The 21,853-nt window shown below is 43.5% G+C and overlaps 6 protein-coding genes and 1 non-coding gene across 15 annotated transcripts; 4 read left to right on the plus strand and 3 right to left on the minus strand.

Annotated features, from left to right (window-relative positions):
- Positions 1–154: 154 nt before the first annotated feature.
- On the plus strand, positions 155–345 carry LOC138132369 (U2 spliceosomal RNA). The gene has a single exon (XR_011160065.1). It is a non-coding gene; the product is annotated as a U2 spliceosomal RNA (small nuclear RNA).
- Positions 346–614: 269 nt separating this feature from the next.
- LOC138131130 (WD repeat-containing protein 55 homolog) lies at positions 615–1,992 on the minus strand. The gene is made up of 3 exons (XM_069047945.1): positions 1,419–1,992; positions 1,192–1,366; positions 615–1,139 (listed from the first exon to the last, which is right to left on the minus strand). The coding sequence occupies exons 1-3, from the start codon at positions 1,975–1,977 to the stop codon at positions 641–643; spliced, it is 1,233 nt and encodes a 410-aa protein (XP_068904046.1). The 5' UTR covers positions 1,978–1,992; the 3' UTR covers positions 615–640.
- Positions 1,993–2,153: 161 nt separating this feature from the next.
- Ccm3 (programmed cell death protein 10 Ccm3) lies at positions 2,154–3,303 on the plus strand. Of its 2 annotated transcripts, none has more exons than XM_069047977.1 (5): positions 2,154–2,289; positions 2,338–2,515; positions 2,559–2,691; positions 2,742–2,906; positions 2,958–3,303. In XM_069047977.1, exons 1-5 carry the CDS (start codon positions 2,218–2,220, stop codon positions 3,040–3,042), a joined length of 633 nt encoding a protein of 210 aa, XP_068904078.1. In that variant the 5' UTR covers positions 2,154–2,217; the 3' UTR covers positions 3,043–3,303. The 2 variants fall into 2 exon arrangements, with proteins under 2 accessions (XP_068904078.1, XP_068904079.1); XM_069047978.1 differs by having other exon boundaries at positions 2,565–2,691.
- A 1,617-nt stretch (positions 3,304–4,920) lies between these two features.
- tim (timeless) lies at positions 4,921–9,859 on the plus strand. Of its 3 annotated transcripts, XM_069047914.1 has the most exons (11): positions 4,921–5,137; positions 5,187–5,740; positions 5,791–6,425; positions 6,939–7,299; positions 7,349–7,632; positions 7,843–8,041; positions 8,104–8,653; positions 8,702–8,902; positions 8,954–9,107; positions 9,172–9,252; positions 9,458–9,859. In XM_069047914.1, exons 1-11 carry the CDS (start codon positions 5,059–5,061, stop codon positions 9,693–9,695), a joined length of 3,336 nt encoding a protein of 1,111 aa, XP_068904015.1. In that variant the 5' UTR covers positions 4,921–5,058; the 3' UTR covers positions 9,696–9,859. The 3 variants fall into 3 exon arrangements, with proteins under 3 accessions (XP_068904015.1, XP_068904014.1, XP_068904016.1); XM_069047913.1 differs by having other exon boundaries at positions 8,702–9,107; XM_069047915.1 differs by lacking the exon at positions 9,172–9,252.
- On the minus strand, positions 6,903–12,185 carry LOC138131135 (integral membrane protein 2B). 4 transcript variants are annotated; one of them, XM_069047958.1, is made up of 4 exons: positions 12,047–12,185; positions 10,500–11,208; positions 10,315–10,450; positions 6,903–7,441 (listed from the first exon to the last, which is right to left on the minus strand). In XM_069047958.1, the coding sequence occupies exons 1-3, from the start codon at positions 12,125–12,127 to the stop codon at positions 10,320–10,322; spliced, it is 921 nt and encodes a 306-aa protein (XP_068904059.1). In that variant the 5' UTR covers positions 12,128–12,185; the 3' UTR covers positions 6,903–7,441; positions 10,315–10,319. The 4 variants fall into 4 exon arrangements, with proteins under 4 accessions (XP_068904059.1, XP_068904058.1, XP_068904057.1 ...); XM_069047957.1 differs by having other exon boundaries at positions 6,903–7,534; XM_069047956.1 differs by lacking the exon at positions 6,903–7,441 and adding an exon at positions 9,865–10,186.
- A 36-nt stretch (positions 12,186–12,221) lies between these two features.
- LOC138131141 (serine/Arginine-related protein 53-like) lies at positions 12,222–14,295 on the plus strand. Of its 3 annotated transcripts, XM_069047969.1 has the most exons (8): positions 12,222–12,358; positions 12,412–12,492; positions 12,559–12,651; positions 12,698–13,130; positions 13,181–13,449; positions 13,503–13,609; positions 13,655–13,927; positions 13,980–14,295. In XM_069047969.1, the coding sequence occupies exons 2-5, from the start codon at positions 12,419–12,421 to the stop codon at positions 13,280–13,282; spliced, it is 702 nt and encodes a 233-aa protein (XP_068904070.1). In that variant the 5' UTR covers positions 12,222–12,358; positions 12,412–12,418; the 3' UTR covers positions 13,283–13,449; positions 13,503–13,609; positions 13,655–13,927; positions 13,980–14,295. The 3 variants fall into 3 exon arrangements, with proteins under 3 accessions (XP_068904070.1, XP_068904069.1, XP_068904071.1); XM_069047968.1 differs by having other exon boundaries at positions 12,279–12,492; positions 13,181–13,445; XM_069047970.1 differs by having other exon boundaries at positions 12,279–12,492; positions 12,710–13,130.
- A 476-nt stretch (positions 14,296–14,771) lies between these two features.
- On the minus strand, positions 14,772–20,366 carry Arr1 (arrestin 1). The gene is made up of 7 exons (XM_069047951.1): positions 20,166–20,366; positions 19,692–20,091; positions 16,238–19,643; positions 15,532–16,186; positions 15,340–15,483; positions 15,162–15,291; positions 14,772–15,115 (listed from the first exon to the last, which is right to left on the minus strand). The coding sequence occupies exons 3-7, from the start codon at positions 16,344–16,346 to the stop codon at positions 15,023–15,025; spliced, it is 1,131 nt and encodes a 376-aa protein (XP_068904052.1). The 5' UTR covers positions 16,347–19,643; positions 19,692–20,091; positions 20,166–20,366; the 3' UTR covers positions 14,772–15,022.
- Positions 20,367–21,853: the final 1,487 nt, after the last annotated feature.

Consider the following 21,853-nt stretch of genomic DNA (forward strand, 5'->3'; position numbering starts at 1 on the left):
ATTATTCGTCAACTTTTTGTCCAAATGTGACAGTATTGATTGGCTGCAGTTGGGTTAGTACCGATGTTGTCCATGACGTGGCGCCACCTGTCACTTATCGTGCCTCTTTGAGGTGCGACTTGCAGATAAATTCTGATTCGAGAAGTTTACCGGTATCGCTTCTCGGCCTTATGGCTAAGATCAAAGTGTAGTATCTGTTCTTATCAGCTTAATATCTGATACGCCCCGCATGCGGGGCCAGTATATTAAACTGATTTTTGGAAATTGACGGAGGCTAGGGGCTTGCTCCACCTCCGTCGCGGGTTGGCCCGGTATTGCAGTACCGCCGGGATCGGCCCACCTTATTTAATTCAAACATAATAAGTCTTTTAAAATTTAAATTCTTTACCAACTCTTTGGGTATTTGACTATTTGGATTTGGTTTTTGACTTTGTCTTTAGTTGTTTTCTTCCTAGCCTTCCTAGTCGAAGACGTACAGCAATTGTTTGTCAAGCAACAAGTTAGTTTTTAAACACGTAATGACACTGTACTCATAAAATTATGAGAAACTATACATGTGTTGTATGTCAAGGGCACTTTCGTTTTTGTAGGTGTGGTCGTCATTAAAGCAACAATTTTTACATATTCTTTTATTATGTGATTAACACAATCCGCTGAAAAAGTCTGAGACGTTCTGCACCTTCGACGAGGGCAGATTATTCTGCATCTCCCTCTTCTTGTCGTGTTTCTTGTGTTTATGGCTCACTCTCTCGAAATCCTCGAAGTACTTGATATTCCAGAACTTGATGTCGTTGTTGTGACTGGCGGACGCGATGAACTGGCCGTCGTTGCAGATGTCAACTTTCTCGACGGAGAGATCGTGTTGGCCCACAATTCCCAGATGTCTGTGGGGGAACAAGTGCGTCGCCCTTAAGACGCCGTCTTCGCAAGCTGTCACTACGATGTTTTCGGTGATCGGAATCAGATCGTTGACGGCGGATTTCGTCCCCGGGAAGATGTCGCTGTGCAAACCGAATTCGTTCCAGTTGTAGAGGAAAAGTCGGCCCTTGGAGGACCCCGCCAGCAGCTTGCTCTCGGTTCGGAACAGTCCCAGACACGTCAGTTCTTCTTCGTATTCTTCCGATTGCATGTGAATTTTTCTAAAAAAAATTGAGTGCACCGTGCGGTCATTTGTGAAGGAATCGCGCAAACCTGCCGTGCAAATCTATTGTGGTGAGAGAGCCGTCTCCACTTGAACACAACAGATAATGTTTTGACTCGTTCGTGACCATGTCGCTGATGTAATCTTCGTTTTTCTTCGTTCTGTAGATGGGATTTGGGGAATTCTGCCGCAAGTCCCACAATTTTACGCAACCGTCGTCGTCTCCTGCAATTTTTTTTTTACCTCGAATGGTACCAAGTAAAAAATGAGACCTCACCTGTTGCAAACAAATTCTCGTCGATCACCAGAAGACAATAAATAGGCACTTCGTGAGCTTCGTCGTAGAATCGTACCAACTTGCCGCTCTCCACATCACTCAACATAATAGTCTTGTCTTTGGCGACTGAAAACAACGCTTCGCCGTCACCACTGAACTCGATGTCGCGACACGACTTTGTGTGCACCTCAAAAGTCCGAACAATAGTGTTTTCTTCATTCGTATACTTGTACAAAACAATATCTCCTACTATATTTGCAACTCCTAGTAAGTCTTCACTTGGATGAAAAGATATATCGGTTATGAAATCCTCGCAGTGGATGGCGGGTGGATGGTCTCGTTTCGCGTCAGCAGCGCTTCGAATTGCCTTAATAACTTCATCTTCTTCCTCTTCATCTTCGACTGCTTTGTCCGGCTTGTCCCGCTCTTCGTTGTCACCCTCGGACTCGATATTTGCTCCAGAATCGTCTGAATCTGACATGCTAACGTCAGACGAGTCCGAATCAGAATCAGTTTCGTCATCTTCATCATCTTCTCGTCTTTTATTTCTGTTACACATTCTTTGAAATCTTTGAGGTTAGGCCCGCACGTGTCACAACTGTCACGTCAAATCAATTTGGAGCGCCAGCGCCACCTCTCGCGATTCCCTCAAACATCGTCCAGTTTCCTGCAATCACTTTGACGGATGACAGTTCACAAAAACATTTGTTGATTTTCCTGGAAGTTTTTCGTTATCTTATCAGTTCAGTCCAAGACAAAGTGTTCCTCTTGTCGCGTTCCACACCACCAACCCAGAAATATGACAATGGGCGACGAAACACCAGTCACATCACTGATTCTTCCCGTGCTGATACGCCCCATCCTGTCACAGGTACTCGCTAAATAACGCCCCGATAGTCTCTAGCCCTCGAACTTTCAGCTGGAAAAGCAAGACATATCCGCCTCGCAGACCCTGCGGTCAGCCCTCACCAAAGCAGAAGCCTCATACCCTGGTCTGACCCATGACCTTGTTATAGGCATTATGCGCAAAGGGGACCTCACAGTCAACCTGAACGAGAGCATATTGCGTTTGCAAGGCGCCGCGTCAGAAACTGACGGTAATCGAAACAATATTCGCGAATTTCACCTAACTGTGAGCAGTTGTAGAGTACCGACTGAACAGATCAGAGGACGCTTTCCAGGAACTGAACCGCAAATCCGCCGCCCTCAAACGGATCTTGAGCCGGATCCCTGACGAGATCAACGACCGAAAAACGTTCCTAGAGACGATCAAGTACGTCCCTCTCCCCAATTTTTCTTACCCTTTTTCATGCATTTTTTAAGGGAAATAGCCAGTGCCATCAAGAGATTGTTGGACGCAGTCAACGAGGTGAACGGTTTCATTCCGGGCAGCACGGGTAAGCAGGCGCTAGAGCAGCGCAAGAGGGAGTTTGTCAAGTACTCGAAGAGGTTTAGTAATACTTTGAAAGAGTATTTCAAGCAAGGACTGTAAGTAGGGAGATACTTGGAAAAGTTGGAACGTTGTCGTGTGTGTTGCAGGGCCGACGCAGTATTCATCAGCGCCCTCTACCTCATACATCAGACGAACATGATCATCGCGACCGTCAAACAGAAGTGCGAATAAAATCGTGTTGGAGTGGATTTAAATTAATTTATTAGAGTATTGTTATGAATGGGTGAGGCTGACAAGTTTCAGATTTGCCGTTTTGTTCGTTATGTATTTTTCCGTTGATCAATTTCCTCCGGTTTAGAGCTGGCCCCGTCAAGACTTTCGCATAGAAAAGAGTGCAAATCGTCAAATTTATTTAGCAAAAGTAGGATGTTTTAAGAGACATGTGTAAAATGTATTAATAAATAAATATATGAAGTACTATTTTAAGAGAAATGAGCTTTTCGTTTTACGTAAGGTCACAAAAGATGGGACAATCTGATTCCCATCCTACCCGTTCTATTCCCAGAACTTCCAATTTTCTTGCGTAAGTGTGCTTTTCCTGGACGAAATCATAACTAAGGGTTAAATCTGGAGTGCGGGACCGACTTTTCCCTTAGACAGGAAACATGATACCCGCGTCACGACGCGGGACCGTCTCCGTGAGCGCTTGCGCCGCCCCCAACATGAGCTCCTCTCGCACGTTTACAAATCGGCGAAGCCTCCCTTAAATGTTAGATTCGGTGCGTTAACGCAAACCGAGTCACGTTGTCTCTTCACGTGCGCCCATCTGTTCGTCAACCCCAATCTCGGCCGGTTCTTGTTTTTCAGTCTCTTAACATGGATCATCTCATGCGGTCATCATTTCGTGTGGTTCTTTATTTACACATTTTCGTTCGGTTCGGTGTCTCGCCTCTGCTGTTCTTGTAAATAACATCAGAAGTACGCTATTTGCTGCACCTTTGGTAAGTCCAAAGAAACGATCGTTTCTTGTAAAAAAATATTAATGTGTTACGCACACCTTCGTCGTTGCGCAACTGCAATTACGCTGTTTTTGCACCTTCGCGCTTCGCACCTGTGCCCCCGGGGTGCGGTGCGATTTGAATGGGTGAGCGAACAACCGATCGAGCCCCATTAAATCAAACTAGCGGGCCGCTGCCAATGACGTAACATCCATTGATGTGCACGTGTCGTATTTTGGATTTGTATGACGTCCGCTAACAACGAACCCCGATCAAATTCGCCTTCGTATTTCCGGTAACTCTATCCGGAGCTAACGATGAGCCCCTCTTACGGCACACACCAATCAAAGTTGTTTTCTTGACTCCGGGAGCCCTACCCGGAACTGCATTGTTTATGTTGCCGTTCTTCAGAAACAACTGTTTTTTCATTTGCATAGTTCGGTCACGAGCTTCGCCACGGGATTAATAAAATCCGATAGATTTCCACCCTAAACAACTAAATACCACCTCCCAATGCAGATTTAAGATGGGAGCCATTTTAGTTTTACGCAATATAAAAAAAAAACAAGTAGGCAAACAGTTTTATAGGGTTGATTTGGCGCACAAGTCCCAAGTGTAGAAAACGAGCCGTAGGGGAGTTTTCTATGGGACGAGTGCGCCAGTGTCCTTATAAAACGAGTTTTTTATGTTATTTTAGAAATCTATTAAACCATGAGTGCTTTAATAGATAGCCATAAACGACTCTAAATTGAATACAATAATATTAGAGACGCAAATTCTAAAAACTTAGTATGATGAACCGATTTGTACCAGTGGTACATTTTTTGGTACTCTTGGAATGCAAGGAAAATTTATATTTGCTTTTTAATTTATTTTTTCATGAATCGGACTGAAATGTAATGGGGGTTTTTTAATGAGAATTGGGGCACATTTCTATTAAGTGGAGCAAGGCCCCAAACCCCTTGACCGAGACATAATGACAATAAATGAATAAAACGATAAACAACAAAGGTGTGGTTGCACCGTTATTCTAACTGTAAACCTATCACAACATAACGGTTGTGTGCAATAAGAAAGTTGCACCAAGGACAAATTCCTTCGGATGCAGGACTAGACGCATTATGCGGCGAAACGTGTGCACCGACTGCGTCACGTTTTGCAGAAAGTGAACGTTCCTTTTGCCAGTTCACCACCGCGATGTGTACCGATCGTTGATTTTTCCAGTTAAACTTCCGTGTGAATCCCCCAAATGGCCCAAATCCACAACATGTTCGCCTCAATCTGTGTCCGAAACGGCGACACTCTCACCCTCAGCGACGACTGCCTCGGTAAAGCCCCCAAAGTGTGGCGGCCTGATCCTAACGTGAATAATTCTAGCCAAACTGCAAGAAATTTTGAAGGAGTTGGTGACCGAGGACAGCACGCTGCGCACATACCGACGAGCTATCGGCTTCGGCCAGAACATCAAGAAGGACCTGATCCCGCTTCTGACGCACCTCAAGGATGACGCGAGAAGCTCAACCAAGATCATCGACGCGGTCATCAAAATTCTGGTGAATTTGACCATCCCCATCGAGTATCTGCTGCCGCTGGAAGCGATGTCACGCACGGAAGTCGGCAGACACACGATCTTCGAGCTGAACAAGTTGCTGACCAGCAGCAAAGAAGCCTTCACCGACAGCAGAAGCACCAAAGTGATCATGGACCACATCAAGTTCATCGTGGAGAGCGACCTCGAGATGAACCTCGAGTATTGTGACAGTATAAACAATTGTTTGTTGCTGTTGAGGAACATCTTGCACGTTCCCGAGGCCAAGACGATTCAAAATTGTCCGCTGGCCTACTCGACCATGCAGAACCAGATCATCTGGAACCTCTTCACGCAGAGCATCGACAAAGTCATCATCTACCTCATCTCTTGTCCGCAGAAAGTGAGGCACAACTCCCAACTTTGCGTCTCCTGTCGTCAACACTTTTTCAGATGTATTGGGGCGTGACGATGGTGCAGCTGATCGCCCTGTTGTACAAAGACCAGCACGTGGGCACCCTCCAGAAGCTGCTCAACCTGTGGCTCGAGGCCTCGCTGAGCGAGAGCTCGGAAGACAACGAGAGCAACACTTCGCCCCCCGAGCAGGGCAGCGACGACTCCTCCCCGATCATCACGTCGGACCCCACGAGCGACTCGAGCGACGGAGGAGGCGGCCAACGCAACAAAACCAACTCCACCAACATGGTGGAGAGGAGCAAGAAGACCCTCTCGGGGTTGATGCGGGGCAAGTCCACCGAGACCGAGACCAGCACAAGCAGCGGCGTGTCGACGGCTCACAACAGCATCGACTCTATGGACATGTCCAAGTGCGACAAGCCCCAAATGAAGAAGAGGGATTGTCCGTCGTCGCAAAGCGAGGATTTCGGGTACGTCACTCAGGTGGAGAATCAAGAGTCGATTTCCACTTCGAGTAACGAGGACGATCAACCCCAGCAGAAGCCGGTGCACCAGAAGCACCACACCTTCCAGAAGAGTCGCTACAACTCGGGGAAGAGTCGCGCGACGACAGTTCTGGATAAGAAGGAGCTGCGCAGGAAGAAGTTGGTCAAGAGGAGCAAGACCAATACGTAAGTGGTGTTAAACAAGAAGTAGAAAAATTGGGCTTATTCAAAAATTAATTGATTGACACTTTGCTGCCAACTTCAAGATCGTTAAATAACTAATTTTATTTTGTGGAATCACTAATCATATAATCAAGGGAATTGCACAAATTTAACTTCCAATGCCGTTTGTGCATTTTGTCGACTTTTTCATTCTGAATAGATTGATATTTTGCGCAATTTCCGCGCATAAATAAAAAACTTACCTCAAAAAAATCTGATTGCGGATAGATCGGCTATTATCACATAACAGCTCCAACAACTGGCGAATTAATTAAGCAACGAGTATGTTGTTTTTATATTATACAATGCAAACACATAACACATTATTATCTCATTTACAAAATGCAACGAAACTTTGTTGCACAATTCTCTTGAATCAACTGTCGTTTAATAATTAGTACCAACTACACGACACTAAAATTTAAGTAAGATATAGAGCGCCCAAAAAAATATTTATTCCGTTTGATTTTTTGTTAGCATTAACATGAAAGGCCTTTTGCACCACCTGCCCACTGACGATGACATCGCCAACATCCTCAAAGAGTTCACGGTGGACTTCCTCCTGAAGGGCTACGGCACCCTGGTGCAAGACCTCCACTCGCAGCTCCTCTCCAACATACACGTCCAGATCGATACTTCCCACTTCTTCTGGCTCGTGACATACTTCTTGAAATTTGCTACTCAACTGGAACTCGACTTGGAACACGTCAGCCCCGTCCTCTCGCAGGAGGTCCTGTCCTACCTGGTGTTCCAGGGAGTCTGGATATACGAGGAGTTGGAAATGAGCGCCAAGATCCCCCAGATCGACCTGAAACCCTGTCTGCGGCGATTGCATCTGGTTGGAATCGACAAATCTAAAGACATCAACTACAACTGGACCGTTTCAGGTGGTGACCGCCATCAGGGAGTTTCTGCAAGCCGTGGAGACCTATCAGAAGATGATACACTTGAGCGAGGACGACCGGATGACTCTGGCCAACCTGCAGAACCACATCACCGACATGGACGATCTGAGGTCGTTGTTTTTGTTGTTGTTGAGGCAATACAATCCCAACATCCAAAGCAGACAGTATCTGCAAGACCTGATATTGACCAATCACAGTTATTTGTTGTTTTTGGACTCTGCCACCAAACAGCGACACTCTTTTAATATAATGGAACACCTCAAACAGTAAGGTTTTGCTTATTGTTGTTGCTTTTCACGCTAGCACCGCAGCCCCAAATTTTAAAATGTCGGTATCTGCAGTAAGTACCACTTGGCTTTACTGCTTGAACTGTCGATCAGTGTCTCTCTCGCAATTCTCGAAACCACTCGACCACGTCGACCGTTTCAAGAATTGATCTTAGGGCTTGGAAATGCATCCGAATTGACCGATTTCAGGTTCGCGACGGTCGAAATCATGCGCCAGTACGGACTCTTGCTCGAGAGCTTCAAAGAAAACGGCGAGTTCGTCAACAACTGCATCTTCACGATGATGCACCACATCGGAGGCGACCTCGAACACGTCGCCACCCTCTTCCAGCCGAGCATCCTCAAGACCTTCTCCCTCATTTGGGAGACGGACTACGAAATATGCGACGTGAGTGACGTTTTATTCGTAATCGAACCGCCCGCTAGTGGCGCTCTAAACTGTCATTTCAGGACTGGTCCGATTTGATCGAATACATCATCAACAAATTCATAAATTCGCCACGATCCAATTCGGAGCTGAATCAAGCTCAAGTGGACAACAATATGGGTGACGGAGAGGAATGGACCGAAGAAGAGAAGGACAACTTGTTGGGTTATTACAATCAGAGCAGGTTCACTCACGACACTATCGCCAACATAACGAAAAAATATGAAAAGTGTGGTGTCCAGCAGAAAACGCAACTGTCGATAATTCGGCAGTTGCTCGAACAGAACATAATCAACGAGAGTCAGTACAATGATTTCATCAAGGTGAACCAGCAACCGGATCACTTGAAAGAAACTAAACCGACGGTCAGTCCGGTGGACATCGAAGAAACGTCAGTCGACGATGGTATCAAAATTCTGAGGGAGTACCTGTGCAAAGACAACAAGAGTAAATTTGTCTCGTGGTTGCAGAAGGTACTGATCGATACCTGCTACGTCAAACTGGTCCTAGCCAATCCTGAAGAGTTCATCAACAACAAAGCGCTACGATCACCGGTGATTTACTACTTTGCTCGTAAGTCCCCCTTCCTGTAGCAAATCAAGACTTACGTTTCACCCGTAGTACTGAACCTGCCGATACCGGTGGTACCTTGGACGGCCGACCAAACCGCCATTCTCAAGTACCAATCTTTCGTCCTCCTTTTACACAAGCTGGGCTTCTACTTGCCCATCGACACCGGAAAAATGTTCGTCACGATTCCCAACTTCTGGAATGCCGAACACACCTTCAACGTGGCCCAACAGCTGGGACCCATCGACCCAGGTTCGCACCCGACAGCCGCCCAATTTTCACCTTTTCAAATTCAACTTTCAGCCAAGCTCAATTTCGACGTTGCCATTTTCAAAGGGCGCAACAGGCGCGAAACCTTCAAGAAGGAGATCGCCGACATCACTAGCTCCTTCCAGAAGGGCAAGTTCTCGATGACCGACAGCAAGCAGACCCCCACAATGGTCAGGTACACTCCATTGTAAGTGCCAGTACTAACTCAGGCGTGGGGCTTAAACTAAACAATCAAACTGGGTTCGTTTTAGACCTAACTCGAGCGAGTGGTTCCAAACTAACAATTTCCAATCGAGAGTACCGCTTTCCCACTTCGAAGTACCGATCAATAGGTAAAGAAGAGTACTGCATGACTGGACTTTGTACCAAATGGTCGAGATAATTTGGGCAGTGACGAACGAGACTCGACTCTTTGATTGACTCATACTCAAACTTATCCGATCACGTGGTACCTTTCAATTTTGGACAATAGCAAAACACGTTGTTTTTTTGTTTGTGAGACGTTGGCTTGTTGTTACTGTTACTGTTGTCGCGCAGCGCCCACCCCCTCTCCATAACCATTCCCGGGCTGGAGGAGCTCGCCTGTGACATCCCGCCCCCCGAACTGACCATAGTTGACAATCACGTGGCGCACGGTACCATGGAGTGTTCGCCGATCCACGACGACAACGAGCGCAACAGCACCTGCGAGACCGCTTCGATAGCGTCGGACCTGACCAGGATGTGCGTCAGCGACGAAGAGGACAAGCTGGTCCTGGTCTTGGAAAAGAACTAGACTCGGTGTATTCAGTTGATTGATTTTGGTGTCACCTCCGTTGCGTGAAATAAGCTTTCGACGTTGTTTTTTGTAGATTTTTTATGCATTACTTTTGTAATGTCCTTTCTGTGTCAACTGTTCGTTGTACTTATTAGTGTAAATAAAAATTATTTTCGGAGTAACCGTCTCTTGTTACACACTTTATTAATCAAAGAACGGCCAAGAACGGAAACAGACAACTTCAAACTGACAGTGTTAGGTGATATGTCTCAAAAACAACAAAATGCATCGTCCGACAGGAGGAAACGTGCAACACATGACTTAAGTACATTGTTCATAATTTAATGTCCTTCATAGTATATAAAATGTACAACAATTACATGCACAGTAACGGCTTAAACTTTTTACATGCGCAGTTGGATCCGTTTTGGAAACGCTTAACGCAGGTTCTAACCGAAAGGTTCGCGACAGATGACCATTTCCCGAACCGATCCAGACGACACTCTCTACTAAAAAGATACGTATATATTATACATGTTTCAACTGGTTACTGTCGAATTGGATAAATCTGAATTACTGTAATATCTTTAAAGCAATTATAATAATAAAAATATTCAACTAGAGCTCCTTGTCATACCCAAATTATTGGATCTTGTTCTCCTTCTCGTAGTCCTCGACGTCGTCGAAGTTGACGATGTCGAACTCGGTGATGTCTTTACCGCCGTACTGAGCGAACTTGGCTTGCACATGCAGGTCGGCCGAGCGCTTCACAACTGCAACAACCCCTTAGTACCACGCAACAAAACACGAACAACGACTCACCTCCTCCTACGTACTTCTCCAGCTTGTACACCGGCCTGTTCTCGCACTCCTTGGCTATGTAGCTCCCCACCCCTTCCAAATCTTTAAGCGGCGGCGTCACCACCCGCATCGTCTCCCTGACAATCTTCGTGTCCACCTTGTAGTACCCGTCCCACATCTTGTGTATCAAATCGAAGAGAGACCTCGGCGGCAGCACGTTGCCCCTGTTCAAGGGCATCACGAAACACCTGTTCCCCGTGATGTCGATGATCCCGGTGATGTTGGTGTTGAAGTCATGGATGAACCTGCCGCTGCGGCCGTCCCTGAAGTCCGGCACGTCGATCTTCTCGTACTTTTCGTCTTCGATGTCAATCTCGAAGCCCTCCCTGAAGTAGTTGCGTATGATGTTGTTGAAGTTGTCGTCGTCGTTGTCGTCGCCTTGGCCCGGCAGCGCCTTGAACAGCGCCGAGTCGGGCAGCGGGTTGCGCTCCCTCATGTATATGGTTTCCACGTCCTCGGAGGGCATCGGGATCTGGGCGTAGCCGGTGAAGCGGCGCATCTGGATGCTGATGTAGTGGTTGTACAGGATCTTGCCGCAGATGATGCCCACGCTCACGACGATCAGGGACGTGAAGATCAGGCATAGCGTGGTGGCGGTGGACACGCGGCGAGCGCGCGCCTTCAGGATCACCACGTTCGGGTTCTGCGCCTCGGCGTCGTCCGACGGCGGCTGCAACACAAGGTCGTTGACGCCAACAAGAAAAAATTATAACAGACTGTGGACCCATGGTGAGTCACAGGTTTTATCGTGGTGCGGCTGCTCTAATCAAACTTCTGTTTATTCCATCTGTTATCGCTGACACCGCTTGAGTCACCTTTTCACAAAAGGTTCAAGTGTGCTAGAAGCCATTTTATTTATGTCATGTTCGATTCTTTTATTGAACCAAGTTAGGACACAATTACGCGTGCCAAGTCACGGAATGACCCCAGCGAAGCTATAAAACCTAGCTTTTTACTCGCAACTAACTAAACGTCCGCTTTTACAACCTCTCAACACATTCTTAATCTTACTCAAATTGCAACCTTGACGTGTTATCATTATCTGTAATTAATCATGTATGCAGTATTAACTGCGTATTAATTTAGAATAACTTCCTTTGTAAGGCTTTGATTTTGATCTGTCATCTGTCAATTTATCTTGTCCCTTGTCCTACATTTTTTATGGATCGAGGCGGCTTTGCAAATTGACAGGCCTAAATGGGGGCCTTTGATAAGACTAATTTCTTTCATTTAGCTATTTTTGCCTAATATCAATGTCGAGTCGAGGCGATTCTTTCGCGAGTAGCACAAACAAATCAAAATTGTCGCGGTTTGTAACAAAAATCGCATCATCTAAAACTGCGATTTCGTTGTATTTCCGTATCCGAGCGCATCAAGAGGACGATGACTTTGCGAATTGGGGTTCGCGGACCGTGTCGGTGCCCCCTTCGGTAAAAAACATCATCATAGTTGGCCATTTTATCGAAACGTCAATTATCGAGTGTGGAGGAAAATCGGTTTATACTCACAGCTGAAGCGAGTTGATCATTCTCGACGAGCGGCGCTATAGATTTGTCCTTCTTTTCGCCTAGTTTCGTTATGATGGTCATCTCGGCTGATAATTTACACCCAAATTTAATAAAAATACGTAATTGATCGATTCGCTTTCGTTCACCTCACCAAAACAAATAGCGACAATAACTGCGCTTGTCGAGCACACGCTTGATTGGTCGGAGTGGCTCTACGGGCCAATCGGAGCGCGGTGGGTGGTTGCAGAACCAGTTGCAGTTGCAAATTTTTTGACGTTTGACCAGAATTAACTTGACATAACCTCAAATAAGGTAGTATATTGAGTGAATTAAATCTCATTTGATTAATCGGCGTGTGCTCGCAGATTTGCAATGGGTAAGTATTCCAGCGATTCTGATAGCGAAATGCGAAGCAAAAGCTCGTACAAAAGTAGAACCAAACACAGGTAAGGCCAAGCAGCAACTGCGCCGACCCCGGCGGATGTGTTTGTGCTGACTCGGAGACTTCTCAGGTCGACTTCGTCCAGCTCTTCTGAGTCAAGGAGCAAGAGGCGCAAGCACAAGAGCGACAGGAGCCGCAGCAGCGACAAGCACTCCAGATCCAGGTTCGTGAGAGCGGTAGTAGTGTCTCAGGTTGACTCTGGAACGCAGGCGTTCCCGCAGCGGGAGTTCGGTCCTTCACAAGTCGAAGTCGCGGCGGAGGTCGCGCTCCAAAGAGCGGTCCCGCTACCGAGAACGCCACCACAGGTCCAGATCCAAGAACAAATACAGGCGCTCACGATCCAGATCATACATCAGAGAGTACAGCAGCAAGTCGCGGCGGCGCTCCAGTTCCAATTCCAGTTCGGAAGCTCAGCATGACGCGGACGACGGTAACAAGGGCGAGGTGAAGAGGTCGCCTGAAGTGACGAGCATCGACGTCAAGGTCCTCAACGCCATCAACGAGGAGGGTTTCGCTCCCAGAGCGTTCACGTCGAGCAAGTCCAAGAAGATGATGGAAAACATCGTGATCGACTTGAAGAAGCAGACGATAAAGGTGCCCGAAGTGGAACCGGTGGAACCTGACAGCATATTCCACCATAATGTGAGTTTGGGGTCATTGTGGAGGTCGTCATAGTATTTACGGATTTTCAGTTGTTTCTGAACGAGGAGGCGAGGATGGAGAAGTGGATCAAGGAGTTGTACGGCTACAGGCAGAGGGCGCTGCAACAAGGGCTCAAGGCCAGTGAAAAATGATGTTTGTGTAAATGTTTAAATAAAATATTTGTATTGTTATAATTGTGGGTGTCGTATTTTGATGAGAAAAGCTGTGTAACGAGGCTGTTGTTTTTGTGAGAAAAAACCTCGAATTGATTTTTTGCAAAAAAAAACGTGTTAATTAACAAACTGACAATATCTAGTGGGTGAGGTGCCCTTGGAGATTTGTTGATTTTCCCTAAACTTCATTTATTTGTAGTTTCAGTTTGATGTTTTTTCAATCCCGCGATTATTTCGGATTTTAAATTAAAATGAACGTGCGTTCGTCTTGTGCAAGTCTTTTGGCCATCCTGTTGGTAGAGTCAGGTAAGTCGCCCCATTTCCTCGTCCGGGACTCACTTTCTGTCGCAGTTATGACGAACGCCTTCGTGGGGCGCTTTCGCCGTCAAGATGACGACGCAACGGCGGCGCCCTCCGACAAAGTGATGAAGTGCATCAAATGCAAAAATTACGAAGACTGCGGCGCCGAGACAAACATGGAGATGGAGTGCAGCAAAGAGAAAATGGAGGAGGTTCTAGGCGCCGACGAAAGCCCAGAGAAGGCGCTTTGGACGCAGCTTGCCGCAAAGCACGCCGTATTGGCCGAGCCCGCAGCGGACGCGAAGTGCTTCACTATACAGTGGGGTAGTAAATGCCGATCGAGAGTCGATATTTTCGGTTGAGACGTTTTTTATAGAGAAGTCGGAGCTGAGAGGGTGCTGGCCCAAAACGGTGGAGGAGAAGGCCATGTGCGAGATTGTGAAGGACTTTAATGTGACGTTCTGCCAAGACTGCGATGCTATGGAGACACCCTGCAACAACGATACATCGCTCAAGTCGAAGTCTACGGAGGACACGGTGTCGGCCTCTCTGCAGATTTCGTTGGATCCGACGCTATGCTTCTGGCTGATTTCGGCCATTCTACTTAAATTGATGCTGTGAGGTGTTGTCGAAGACCCGATAAATTTTCGTGGAAAGTGAAGTTAATAAATTTTTGTCTATATATTGCAAAAGTTACGTTCATTTCAATAACAAATCACGAAGCAAACAACCGCCCAAATTTACTTGGTTAGGTTGGTAGTACGTCTAGTGGAATTTGTTGGGAATTACTTAGAAATCAATCAATATTTTAATTATTCTTGATATTGGTTTCAACTGATCACTAACTCTGCCTTCTTTGATATTTGAATCATATTTTCGTCTTTCTTTTATTGTTGTGATGTTTTTTTATAACATTTCATTATCTCACCTGTTCCTAGCTTATAAGTTGGTACTGTGAAATATTTTTGCCTAGGATTTGCATTTTTTGTATTATACACCCTGGCCATAGAAATTATTCGTCTGTGGCAGTTTTTTTTTTTTTCAAAATAGTGATCATCTCATTATTTTGTGCACGAAAATGCTTCCGTGAACACTTCAATGTCTGCTTGCTTCGATGTCGGTAACATAGAGATCTAGTCTATCACACACGTCATTAAAAATATCTTCATTGTCACTAATCAAAATCTACATTTTTTAATTCAACAACTAAATCATATTTATTTCAATTGACCACGAGTTGTGCTCAAGACACAACAACAAAGCTTTGGTTTAACAGCGTGAACATCCATATATCATATAGTTATAACAATGTAATCTTTTTAGTCGCGCTCCACTGATCGAAACGACACTTCCTTAAAGCAGTATTGATTACTTAACTTGGGGTTTACATAAATAAACGCATAATCAGCGAAGGAGTACCTACTCGTCGATGTCGTTGTCAATCGTATCTTGCTTGAACATCTCCACATCCGCCTGGCTATCGGCGTGAATGACTTTCCCTCTATTATCAGGCTGCAAAAGACAAATGAGAAACTGCCACAACCCCTATACCGACTACCTTTGGGTGCATCAAAATGAAGGGCAGTTCTGCCGATAACTCTCCACCCAGAGCCCCCAAATACAGTTTAACCTTGACCGCGTACGAGACGATGATCCCGAAGGCGTCGCGCTGATCGGGAGACGCCAAACTGTAAAAAGTGACAGTAACGACGGCAACACAAGAACGAACAAGTTACAGCGTTGTCGAGGCTAGATTGGTTTCTTGTCGCTTGAGCTGACCGTCGAGAGCCACCCCTCTGCGGTCTTTGTTGGACGACAGAAGAGGCACCAAGAAGACGACCTTCTGTAGACTGGAACCGGGCTGGATGGGACACCCTTCCCTGCAACTCCCCCGATTAGAACCAGCGTGTGCCAACCCTGCGACCTACTGTGTCTCGACGCTCGCCACCGTCGACCTGTACTGGCCGTTCTGGAAGAGCACCACGTCGACCCCCTGCTGCACCATCACCTTCAGCTTCTTCACCACTTTGTTGCTGTTGTTCCGGATGCAGATGTTCGTCGCGATCTTCTCCCCGTGGTGGTACAGCTGCTTGTCCAGCGTCACCTCCAGCTCCAGTTCCCCGGGGCTCAGCATGAAGTCCTTCCGCACCACCGTGCACGGCTGGCGGCCCTGTTTCGACGGCGCGTATTGCACCTTCCGGATTGCCATCGAGACGGTGCTCCGCTTGTGGGACCTGTCTGTCTCGCTCTCTCCGACGAAGAGCTTGACGTAGTAGTGCACCCCGCAGGGCTGCCCCTCGTCCTCGAGGCCGGGCTGGAGCGTGACCGAGGCGGGAGCGTTGGGGGGCAAGGTGAACACGAAGGGGTAACAATTGGGGCCCAGTTTTTTGATGAGGCGGTCCTGCAGCTTGGTCAGGTTTTGCTTGTCGGGGGCGGGGTAGATCTGCTGGGAGTTCAGGTGGAGGTCCTTTTGGAAGTTGAGGCCCATCACCTCGTCCTCTTCGCGGCCGTAGCGGAAGCTGCAGATTATCTGGCCGAAGACTTTGCGGTCTTTGTAGTCACCGTCGAGGACGACGACGCCATCTGCGCCACACGACAACCTAGGTTTTGTACATCTGTGCCCCAGGGACTTACCGACTGGTTCCACTCCGGAAATGTGGTCGACGAAGTCGCGCTTCCCCAAATACAGCGTGAGTTTGGCATTCGGGGATTGTTTTTTGAACACTCTGAAGTTGTACACCATGGTGATCTCCTCGGACGGTTCCACAAGAAATGGTGGAAGTTTTCTGTTCTTTTGATTTTTATAAGGCGACTTTAGGGCTTCGTAACGCGATTAAATTAGCGCGTTAGCCACGAAAAGATGGTTCGTCAGTGTAATTGGATTATTGTGGCAAAATATACGATAATCTGGCGTTGTTTCCAGTTCATCTCTTAGTGGAAAAATTGAACAACTGGATTGTTTATTACAAGTAAGGTGAGACTGTTGAGGTGGCCTCACATAAACGCCGTTAACAAACAGTAAACAAACGTCCAAATTGCGATAATTGCATTAGTGTATCAGATAAAATTAAATTTGTTTTGTCATTTGAGGGACTGGCGTAAACATGTGGTCTAAACACCAGAAATCCAAAGCTGGCGAGAAAAAAATAGTGATCGCTAATTACAACCAACGAAGAGCTACACATGATAAATATCTCTCATTTTTGACATTTGAATTTTTTTTGTTCTTGACAAGGTCAACGACACAAATATTTATTTATGCAACATCAACATGATGGACCACTTCTTTTTTCATGGGAAGTTATGCATAAGTTGCACTTGGTTGCATGCATTCTTTTTTGCAACACCATTGTCTTTTTAAAATTTTACAAATAATGAATAAACTGTTCCTCCCGCTCTCCGTTTTCCCTTAGCAGCCTATGAACCAGAGAGAAATAATAAATAAATGCTATGAACTGAATAGTTATGAGCCTTAAACACCAGAGGTCGTCACTTACACTTATATTTTTATTATAGGTATTTCTGCTTCCCCTCTATCCTATACTCTGGGTTTTATATGGACTTTAACAGTCTTAATTCGTTATTGGTCTGTGATAAAGACCCTCATTACTTTTTACTTAAACTGCTAATCATTTACCAGGTTAAGCTAAAGCAGCGCCAGAGCATGCAAGAGCCTACCCTACCGCAAAAAATTATTTACTCTTGGAACAAATGGATAAATTAATTGCTCAATAATACAAAGTGCAAAATGGATCATTTTCTTTTTTATTTACCTACTGTCCTCTAATGTTTTTCACATTTCAATATTATTAAGATTACATAGTCAATCATGACACATGAACTGAAAAGGATAAGTACGTAGTATAAGGGCCCCTATGCACACTGCCTACTTCTAAGGAAAACACCCCGATTTTCAAGGGTTAACAGAAAAGCAGAAAAAATCGTAAAAACACCCCGATTATAAGGTATATTTTAAAATTAACATTTTTCAAAGATTTTACCCTGTTTTTCCATTGGGCCACTTGAGCACAAAAATGAATAAGGTTTCATCTAAGCGAATTCGTTTCGCTCATGAGTGGACTACGTCCATGAATTCACAGTCCTGCCCTGCTTTATAAGGATAACGACTTTAAAAGAAAATTGATGTAAAAACTATTTATTATTAAATTAGGATTATATGCGATTTTTTCCTGCTTTGAAGTTTGTACTATATGGGGGCCTGTTCAGCACAACAGTTCAACTTTAAAGTCAAAAATAGATAAAGAAATTTATATTTATGGTACTTATGGTGCCTTCTATTTATATAACCCAAATATATTTTAATGAGAGGGATATTAAGTTGCAGTTAGCTACATGAGCCAATATATACAAATTACTCATTACTTTAATTTCTTTTCATCTGATCTAAAAAAGGAGTAGGTATACAATAGATTTTCACCAGTTCCACTGTAATTAATATTCACACAGCGAAAGAAAAATTAGTTATGTTAGGTTAGGTAAAAACAGTATCAGTTATTTTCGTATCCCACCTCCACCCGGCCCACCTCCACCCGGCGGCACGGCAATTTTGCCGGAGTACATACACTATTACGGATAATACTATCAAGTAATAGTGCAGTGCTTATCAACATAATTACCGGCGTCTCGCCTCCACATTTTGACTTTTTTGTGTTTTATGTTCTGTGTCAATGTTAAGGAATTTCCTCACGATGTGACATGAGTATAATAATATACCTTTTTTAATTTCAACCACCAATGTGTTCTCTAAGTCCAAAATTTTTAAATTTTTAAAAAGAGATTGCGGTACTATTCCTGTTGCTGAAATTATAAATGGTAAAATCGAAATTTTTTCTAAACACCAAAGATTTCTCATAGCAACGGATAGTTCTAAATATTTATTAATTTTTGTATTATATGTCTGTGTTATATTGTGTGAATTTGGAACAGCTATATCTAAAAGATATGCTTGCTTTTGTGGTTTATTTAAAATAATAATGTCTGGTCTGTTATGCTGAATGTGAATGTCAGTTAAAACTGTGCGATCAAAATATAATTTGTAATTGTCATTTTCTAAACAACTTTCTGGTTATACTATCCCACCTCCACCCGGCGGCACGGCAATTTTGCCGGAGTACATACACTATTACGGATATTACTATCAAGTAATAGTGCAGTGCTTATCAACATAATTACCGGCGTCTCATCTCCGCATTTTGACTTTGTTGTGTATTATGTTCTGTGTCAATGTTAAGGAATTTCCTCACGATGTGACATGAGTATAATAATACACCTTTTTGAATTTCAACTACCAATGTGTTATCTAAATCCAGAATTTTTAAATTTTTAAAAAGAGACTGCGGTACTATTCCCGTTGCTGAAATTACAAGTGGTAAAATCGAAATTTTTTCTAAACACCAAAGATTTCTCATTGCAACGGACAGCTCTAAATATTTATTAATTTTTGTGTTATATGTCTGTGTTATATTATGTGAATTTGGAACAGCTATATCTAAAAGATATGCTTGCTTTTGTTGTTTATTTAAAATTATAATGTCTGGTCTGTTATGCTTAATATGAATGTCAGTTAAAATTGTTCTATCAAAATATAACTTGTAACTGTCATTTTCCAAACAACTTTCTGGTGTATAACTATAATGTGGTTGTGTATTCTTTAATAAATTGAATTTAACAGCTAAATTCATCTGTATAATTTTAGCGAATATATCGTGACGTTTTTTATATTCGCTTTGAGCCAAAACGGTGCAAGAAGAAATGATGTGTTCAATTGTTTCCCCTTCAGTTCCGCAAATCCTACATTTATCAATTATCGATTGTAAACCGCATATGTGTTTTTTATAATTTCTTGTATTTATAACACGATCTTGTCTCAGGGTGAATATTTGATTTCTTAAGCCATGCATGAGAGGCCTGAATATTAATTTCTTATTATTATTATTTATTTTATTATTTAAAGAAGGTATTTAATTTTATTTAATTGGAATCGTCTGAAGTGGTTGGCGGTTTGTCATCTTCAGAGGAACTGCAAGAATGATCATAAATACAATTTAATTGTTTTGAGTTGTCTCACCTTTTGTCTGTGTCTATTTCGCCCACAGCATTGACGAAATCATTTTTACTTTTGAAATTGTTGAAGTCAATGCAGAGAAAATTACCGATGCCCCAAGATGGATTTTTAAACCTTATCGTAACTTGTTTGTTCCCCGGTTTCTCCGGATTTGTTTCCATTTTACGGATGGTAAATTTTGATATTGGTATGGACGCCACTAATATAGTATCATGTGTCACGGATACTTCTTTTATTGATGGGATTTCTTCTTTCTCACTAACTACTTGACCGTAATTTATGAAGTCCACCATTTTGTCGACTATTCTAAATTTTCTTTTCTTTAACAAAAACTGGAACTGATACAGTTTTTGTAGGACCTCCATATCTACACCATAAACTTTTGTTGTCATTTTAAGCTAACCTAAAATAATAACAGAGATTCTAACCGCCGTCAAAAAATCAAGTAGAAAATAATATAATTTTAAAATTACTTACTGTTTCAACCAGTTCAATAAATATTCGTTGAGCTGCTTATGCTAGTTTAAGCCACAGAACACGTTTACGCTGTTTAGCTGTTGGTTTACAGTGATGGTTTAGTTAGGTTTACCTGGTTTACCATGAGAGAAAATCTCGCGACAAAAAAACTTTACCGTACAAAAATCCCTAAATAGCAAGACGGCAGTGGCGTTGCTGAAGGAGAGTCCAATAACTTTTTTCGAGTTTTTTTCAATTTTTTTCATTTAGTTCACTTGTTCAACATTGACGATATTGAATGCATTTAAAAATTAAAATAGATAAAAATATACATATAATGATGTATTTTTCTTTATCACAATCACAACCACAACAGTTTTTCGCACAACACTCGAACGATCCCACTTCTGATATAGGGAATTAATTATATTTTAAACGAAAGAAAACGTTAAACATCAAAATCAGCTCTTTATTATTCGGCGGTGTGTTACAGAATGCCTCCAAAAACTAAAACTAATAGTTATTTAAACATTAAGGGAGGTAACTAATATTTACCTGTCGAGGACAAGTTTGCCCCCGAGCGATAGCGAGGGGTAGCAATAGAGTCCGAGACTGGTTAAATTAGTTACCTCCCGAATTGTTTATAATATTTTTTCCACTCTCAAAGTTATTTTGAACTGCATACTTTCTTTTTGATAAATTTATTTGAAATATTTGAATAAAATATTAGCATGTCTGTTGCCGGTTGCTACGACTTTCATCACACAAAACGTCAATATTAAAAGCGTCGTGTCAAAAGTTTGTAAAATGAATTTGAACAAAATTAAAAGAGAAATGGAAGTTGCTGAGGCTGCAAACGCTTCATGTTCCTTCCCCCTGCCACAGAAATCGAATAAACGTTACCATAAGGCATATTAGTGTTTTGTTTGGTTTAATTTTTGTCACTTATTTCCCCGAGGGAGGTAAGTGGTTACTTACATCCCGTCGTTAATAGTAACCAACGGTAGGTCAAAAAAGTTGTACCTACATCCACCAAATCAATGTCATAACAACGTACTTACCATGTAGAGAGTGGAAAAACAGTTTTAAATGCAGAAGTGTGATAATTATGACATTTACGACCCACCTGGGGCTCGATAGTTAATCATCCCAGCTGCATGCTCTTGACTTCGTCCGGGTTAAAATAAAATCCCACGCATTAACTCAAGTTCATAAAAATGTTGACGATATAAAAAATATAAATTCTAAACATTAACTTAAGCACAAAAAATTTTGTCGATAAATTTATTAAAATTTAACATAAAATAACATTTTTAATTTACAATGCGAAAATTTCCGATAATAATGCGGAATCTGGAAAAGTGCCCCGAATGCTTGCAGCGTTTCCACGTTGAATGGCAAGGGAAATCCTCTCAAAAAGGAATTTCTTAGATTTTGAATCCCCTGATTCCGCGATAAGACGGTCTCCGATGACATTAATAAAATCTATTGTTTCTTTGCACCAAGGGCCTAAGGTTTCAAAGGCTAAACCTTTAAATATGTAGTTTGACGAAATAATTGAACGATATTTGTTATGTTTGCGTTTGCAAGCCATTTCAGCGGCAAAACCTGAGACTTCAGATGTTTTCAATACGTAACTGTCTGCAAGTGTATCTACGACAGTAACGTCCCAAACCAAAGGTTGACCTTTATTCCACGGTATTAAAGTC

Source organism: Tenebrio molitor, chromosome 5 (assembly GCF_963966145.1).
Source record: "Tenebrio molitor chromosome 5, icTenMoli1.1, whole genome shotgun sequence".
Taxonomy (NCBI): domain Eukaryota; kingdom Metazoa; phylum Arthropoda; class Insecta; order Coleoptera; family Tenebrionidae; genus Tenebrio; species Tenebrio molitor.